At 55.3% G+C, this 6,635-nt stretch overlaps 1 protein-coding gene across 1 annotated transcript; it reads left to right on the top strand.

The window, feature by feature from the left end:
• The first annotated feature begins 675 nt into the window (after nucleotides 1–675).
• PFDN2 (prefoldin subunit 2) lies at nucleotides 676–5,552 on the top strand. Its single transcript, XM_038768727.1, has 4 exons — nucleotides 676–771; nucleotides 4,837–4,925; nucleotides 5,035–5,158; nucleotides 5,260–5,552. The coding sequence occupies exons 1-4, from the start codon at nucleotides 676–678 to the stop codon at nucleotides 5,437–5,439; spliced, it is 489 nt and encodes a 162-aa protein (XP_038624655.1). The 3' UTR covers nucleotides 5,440–5,552.
• Nucleotides 5,553–6,635: the final 1,083 nt, after the last annotated feature.

Raw genomic sequence — 6,635 nt, 5'->3', positions numbered from 1 at the left:
CGTTTGGGCGGGCGGGAAGGGCGCCTGCCCGAAACCAAGATGGCGGGCACCCCGCCGGAAGTGACGACAGAGAGGCGGGCGTTGGGCCGGAAGGGAGGGGCGGGAGGTGTCCGATGGAGGCCTTCCCAGACTGAGACCCTTCCTTCCTCTCCCCCTCTCCATCCCCCCATCTTGTCTCCTTCCCTTCCCCACAGCACCTGTATATATGTATATGCGTTTGTACGTATTTATTACTCTATTTATTTATTTTACTTGTACATATCTATTCTATTTATTTTATTTTGTTAGTATGTTTGGTTTTGTTCTCCGTCTCCCCCTTCTAGACTGTGAGCCCACTGTTGGGTAGGGACCGTCTCTAGATGTTGCCGACTTGGACTTCCCAAGCGCTTAGTCCAGTGCTCTGCACACAGGAAGCGCTCAATAAATACGATTGATTGATTGATGCCCCCTGCCCCTCCACCACGTGACGGAGGGCGGGGGGCTGGGAGGGGCCCCCTACATGGCGCCTCCTGGGTCCGCGTTTGGGCGGGAGGGCTCCTGCCCCCAACCAAGATGGCCGCCCCTCCCCTCAACGGAAGCGCCCGCAACCAAGATGGCGCCCCGCCGCCAGGGCGGAGACCCGACCGGAAGTGACGTCCGAGAGGCGGGCGTTGGGCCGGAGGGGAGGGGAGGAAGATGGCGGACGGGAGCGGGCGGAGCGGCAAGAACGGCGGTGGCGGAGGGGGAGGGGGCGGAGGCGGCCCCGGCAAGGGGTCCGTGTCGGCCGAGCAGGTGAGCGGGGCGCGCTCACGTGGGGGCCCCAGGCTCCTCCCCCGCCCGGCGGCGGGAAAGGGCGGGGCCTCGGGACGAGGGGCGGGACCAGAGCCAAGAGGAGGGGGCAGGGGGCGGTGGGGTCTGTGGGCCTGTGCAAGGGGGAGGGGCCTGGTCGAAGGGGCGGGGCCCAGGGGGACTGGGCCTGCGCGGTGGGCGGGGCCGGGGCAAGGGGGAAATGGGCCTGCGCGGTGGGCAGGGCAGGGGCAAGGGGGAATGGGCCTGCGCGGTGGGCGGGGCCTGGTGCAAGGGGCGGGGCTGAGTAAAAGGGCGGGGCAAGGGGAAATAGGCATGCGCAGTTGGCGGGCCAGAGCGAATGGGCGGGGCCAGAGCAAGGGGAAATGGACATGAGCGGGGCCAGAGCAAGGGGGCGTGGCAGTGGTGGGCCTGCGCGGTGGGCGGGGTCAGAGCAAGGGGCAATGGGCATGCGCGGCGGGCCGGGCCGCAGCACGGGGGAATGGGTCATGTGGGGGAGGGGGAGGGTTCTGAGCAAGGGGGCGTGGTCGGGGGTGAGCGTGCGCGGTGGGCGGGGTCTGAGTAAGGGGGCGGGGCCAGGACAAGGGGGAATGGGCATGCGCGGTGGGCCGGGTCTGAGCCAGGGGGCGGGGCCAGGATAAGGGAGTGGACGTGTGCGGTGGGCGGGGCCACAACAAGGAGGCGGGGCCGGAGGGGAGCAAGGACAGAGAAGAGAATAATAATAATAATAATAATGTTGATGGCATTTGTTAAGCTCTTATTATGTGGAAAGGCCCTACTGAGAGCTCACCTCCTCCAGGAGGCCTTCCCAGACTGAGCCCCCTCCTTCCTCTCCCCCTCGTCCCCGTCTCCATCCCCCGCATCTTACCCCCTTCCCTTCCCCACAGCAACTGGATATATGTATATATGTTTGTACAGATTTATTACTCTATTTATTGATTTTACTTGTACATATCTAGTCTATTTCATTCATTCATTCAGTTGTATTTACTGAGCGCTTATTGTGTGCAGAGCACTGGACTAAGCGCTTGGGAAGTACAAGTTGGCAACATGTAGAGCCGGTCCCTACCCAACAGTGGGCTCACAGTCTGGAAGGGGGTGACAGAGAACAAAACCAAAGATACTAACAAAATAAAAGAAATAGAATAAATATGTACAAGTAGAATAAATAAATAGAGTAATAAATACACAAACATATATACAGGTGCTGTGGGGAGGGGAAGGAGGTAAGGATGGGGGGAGGGGGAACATTCATTCACTCATTTATTGATTTTATTTTGTTAATATGTTTGGTTTTGTTCTCTGTCTCCCCCTTCTAGACTGTGAGCCCACTGTTGGGTAGGGACCGTCTCTAGATGTTGCCAACTTGTACTTCCCAAGTGCTTAGTCCAGTGCTCTGCCCACAGTAAGCGCTCAATAAATACGATTGATTGATTGATTGGAAAGCACTGTTCTCAGCGCTGGGGGGGGTTCCAAGGTCATCAGGTCGTCCCACGTGGGGCTCACAGTCTTAGTCCCCGTTTGATAGAGGAGGGAACTGAGGCTCAGAGAAGTCAATAAATGCCATTAAAAAAAAAAGTGTCCTGCCCAAGGTCACACAGCAGGCAGGTGGCAGAGCTGGAATGGGAACCCACGACCTCTGATCCCTAAGCCCGGGCTGTTTCCACTAATAATAATATTGATGGCATTTATTAAGCGCTTACTATGTGCCAAGCACTGTTCTAAGCGCTGGGGAGGTTACCAGATGAACAGGTTGTCCCACGTGGGGCTCACAGTTTTAATTCCCATTTTACAGATGAGGGAACTGAGGCCCAGAGAAGTGAAGTGACTTGCCCAAAGTCACACAGCTGACAAGCGGCAGAGCTGGGATTTGAACCCACGACCTCTGACTCCAAAGCCCACACTGCTTGCCAATAATAATAATGATAGTATTTGTTAAGCGCTTACTCTGTGCCAAGCACTGTTCTAAGCAGTAGGGCAGACAAAGTAATCAGGTTGTCCCACGTGGGGCTCACAGCCTTCACCCCCTTTTACAGATGAGGTACTAATAATAATGGTATTTGTTAAGCGCTTACTACGTGCCAAGCACTGTTCTAAGCACTGGGGAGGTTACAAGGTGATCAGGTTGTCCCACGTGGGGCTCACAGTTTTAATTCCCATTTTACAGATGAGGGAACTGAGGCCCAGAGAAGTGAAGTGACTTGCCCAAAGTCACACAGCTGACAAGTGGCAGAGCTGGGATTTGAACCCACAACCTCTGACTCCAAAGCCCCCACTGCTTCCCAATAATAATAATGATAGTATTAAGCGCTTACTCTCTGCTAAGCACTAGGGCAGACAAAGTAATCAGGTTGTCCTATGTGGGGCGCACAGTCTTAATCCCATTTTGCAGATGAGGGAACTGAGGCACAGAGAAGTCAGTGACTTGCCCAAGGTCACCCAGCAGACAAGTGGCCGAGCCCAGGAATAGAATCCATGACCTCCGATTCCCAAGCCCGTGCTCATCCACACTGCTTCTGTGATAACTACTGGGGTAACGGAGGGCCCAGAGAAGTGAAGTGACTCACCCAAGGTCACCCAGCAGACAAGTGGCTGAGCCCAGGAATAGAATCCATGACCTCCGATGTGGCTGAGTCCAGGAATAGAATCCATGACCTCCGATTCCCAAGCCCGTGCTCGTCCACACTGCTTCTGTGATAACTGCTGGGGTAACAGAGGGCCCAGAGAAGTGAAGTGACTCACCCAAGGTCACACAGCAGACGAGCGGCGGAGCCAGGATGAGAATTTATGACCTCTGACACCCAAGCCCGGGCTCTTTCCACGCTGCTTCCATGATAACTATTGGGGTGTGCCTTAATTGTTTATTCTGTGCAAAGCACTATAGTAGATACAAGATAATAAGAATCGTGGGATTTCTTAAGAGCTTCCTACGTGCCAGGTACTGTAGTAAGCGCTGGGGTAGATACACATTGGGTTGGATACAGTCCCTGTCCCACATGAGGTTCATAGTCTTAATCCCCTCTTTACAGGTGAGGTGACAGGCACAGAGGACAATAATAATAACGGTATTTATTAAGCGCTTACTATGTGCCAAGCACTGTTCTAAATGCTGGAGTAGATATGAAGTAGTTGGGCTCCTCTCTGTGAGGGTGTTCCTCCAGAATTAACACTTAATGTAGACGATTGAGAGTGTGATCCCCATGTGGGACAGGGACTGTATCCAACCTGATTACCGGGCGTCTATCGCAGTTTTTGACCCGCGGAAAGCGCTCACCAAATACAGTAAAACAGCAGAGCACAAAGCCCCCGTTAATTCGCCCCCAGCCTGCAGCCCACAGGAGGCTCCCGGTGAAAGTTAATTAATTAACGATGGCATTTATCAAGCGCTTACTATGTGCAAAGCACTGTTGTAAGCGCTGGGGAGTTTACAAGGTGATCAGGCTGTCCCCCGTGGGGCTCCCGGTCTTCACCCCCATTTTACAGATGAGGGAACTGAGGCCCGGAGAGGCGACTTGCCCGAAGTCACCCAGCCGGCAAGTGGCGGAGCCGGGGTTTGAACCGACGACCTCCAACCGTCTCTATAGGTTGCCAGCTTGCGCTTCCCAAGCGCTTAGTACAGTGCTGTGCACACAGTAAGCGCTCAATAAATACGATTGATTGATTGATTAATTTAGACTTTTAGACTGTGAGCCCCTTTTAGACTGTGAGCCCACTCTTTTAGACTGTGAGCCCCCTGTTGGGTAGGGACTGTCTCTATATGTTGTCAATTTGGACTTCCCAAGCGCTTAGTACAGTGCTCTGCACATAGTAAGCGCTCAATAAATACGATTGATTGATTGATTGATTGATTGACTGCAAAGCCTGGCCTCTTTCCACCGAGCCACGCTGCTTCCCCCCGAGTTGGTGGACAATCCTGCAGGTGTATCAGGTGGGCGTCTACTAGGTGGGGAGCGCTGGGCTAAGCACTCGAATTAGTCGGACGGGGGAAAATCTAGTTCTTCCGCCCCGAATTAGTCGGACGGGGGAAAATCTAGTTCTTCCGCCCCGCAGGTGGTGGCCGGATTTAACCGGCTGCGCCAGGAGCAGCGAAGCTTGGCGTCCAAGGCGGCGGAGCTGGAGATGGAGCTGAACGAACACGGGTGAGGCCGGGGGGCAAACGGACGGAGAAGAGATGTGTTCGGGGCTGGTCCTCCCCCCCCCCCCCCCCCCGGACACGCACACGCGTGTGCAAACGTCTCCCCTCCCCAGCCTGGTGATCGACACGCTTCGGGAGGTGGACGCGACCCGGAGGTGTTACCGCATGGTGGGCGGGGTCCTCGTGGAGCGGACGGTCAAGGAGGTGCTGCCCGCCCTGGAGAGCAACAAGGAGCAGGTGAGGGGCCGGGCGGGTGGGTGGGCGGGTGGGCGATGCCAGGGGGTGAGGGCGGGCGGGCGGGCGAGCCGCCCCGCTCCCCTCCCCGGCCCCCTCCTCAGATCCAGAAGATCATCGAGACGCTGAGCCAGCAGCTGCAGGCCAAGGGCCGCGAGCTGAACGACTTCCGCGAGAAACACAACATCCGACTGATGGGGGAGGACGACAAGCCGGCCGCCAAGCCCGGCGCCTCCGAAGGGGCCGGCGCCAAGACCAGCTCGGCGGGCGTCCTGGTCTCCTAGGCGACCCCGGACCCCCGTGCCCTCCCCCCCTTAGCGTGTCGTTAACTGCTCCCCGTCGCTGCTCTTGTATTATTTTTTGTTAATTAAATGGTTCGATCACGACGGCTCGGTCAGAAGCATCTGTCCCTATGTGTTGCCAACTTGTACTTCCCAAGCGCTTAGTCCAGTGCTCTGCACACAGGAAGCGCTCAATAAATACGATTGATGATGATGATGTGGGGAAAGGCCACTGGTTGGTCGGACGGACTGTAATCATAATGATGGTTTTTGTTAAGCGCTTACTATGAGCGCTTACTGTGTGCAGAGCGCTGTACTAAGCGCTTGGGAAGTCCAAGTTGGCAACGTATGGAGACGGTCCCTACCCAACAGCGGGCTCACAGTCTAGAAGGGGGAGACAGACAACGAAACATATTAACAAAATAAATAGAATAGTAAATATGTACAAGAGTACATTTGTACTTTGTGCAAAGTACTGTTCTAATCAATCAATCGTATTTATTGAGCGCTTACTGTGTGCAGAGCACTGTACTAAGCGCTTGGGAAGTACACGCAGGATACAAGGTGATCAGGTTGTCCCACGCTGGGCTCACGGTCTTAATCCCCATTTTACAGATGAGGGAACTGAGCTCCTTGTGGTCACGGAACGTGTCTATTATTATATTGTCATTATAATAACGACGGTATCTCTTAAGCGCTTACTGTGTGCCAGGCGCTGTACTAAGCACTGGGGTGGAGACGAGCAAATCGGGTTACGTACAGTCCCTGTCCCGCGTGGGGCTCACAGTGTCCACCCCCGTTTTACAGATGAGGGGTCTTTTAGACTGTGAGCCCGCTGTTGGGCAGGGACTGTCTCTATATGTTGCCAATTTGTACTTCCCAAGCGCTTAGTACAGCGCTCTGCACACAGTAAGCGCTCAATAAATACGATTGATGATGAAGTGAGGCCCAGAGAAATGAAGTGCCACCCGGCAGATGAGCGGTGGAGCGAGGATTAGAACCCATGACCTTCTAACTCCTAGGGCCGTGCCCTATCCCCTGCGCCACGCTGCTTCTCTGTTGTCCTCTCCCAAGCGCTCAGCCCAGTGTTTTGCCCGCAGAAAGCGCTCAGCAAAAAGGACTGATCGAGTTGCGGGGGAGGCGTGATTGTCCGGCCTCCTCCCGCCAGAAACAGAAGAGGCCGCGAGGCAGAGGTCAGC

The sequence above is a fragment of the Tachyglossus aculeatus genome, chromosome Y4 (genome assembly GCF_015852505.1).
Source record: "Tachyglossus aculeatus isolate mTacAcu1 chromosome Y4, mTacAcu1.pri, whole genome shotgun sequence".
Lineage (NCBI taxonomy): Eukaryota > Metazoa > Chordata > Mammalia > Monotremata > Tachyglossidae > Tachyglossus > Tachyglossus aculeatus.
The sequence above is the reverse complement of the archived record's forward strand: the minus strand, read 5'-3'. Positions and strand labels throughout refer to the sequence as shown.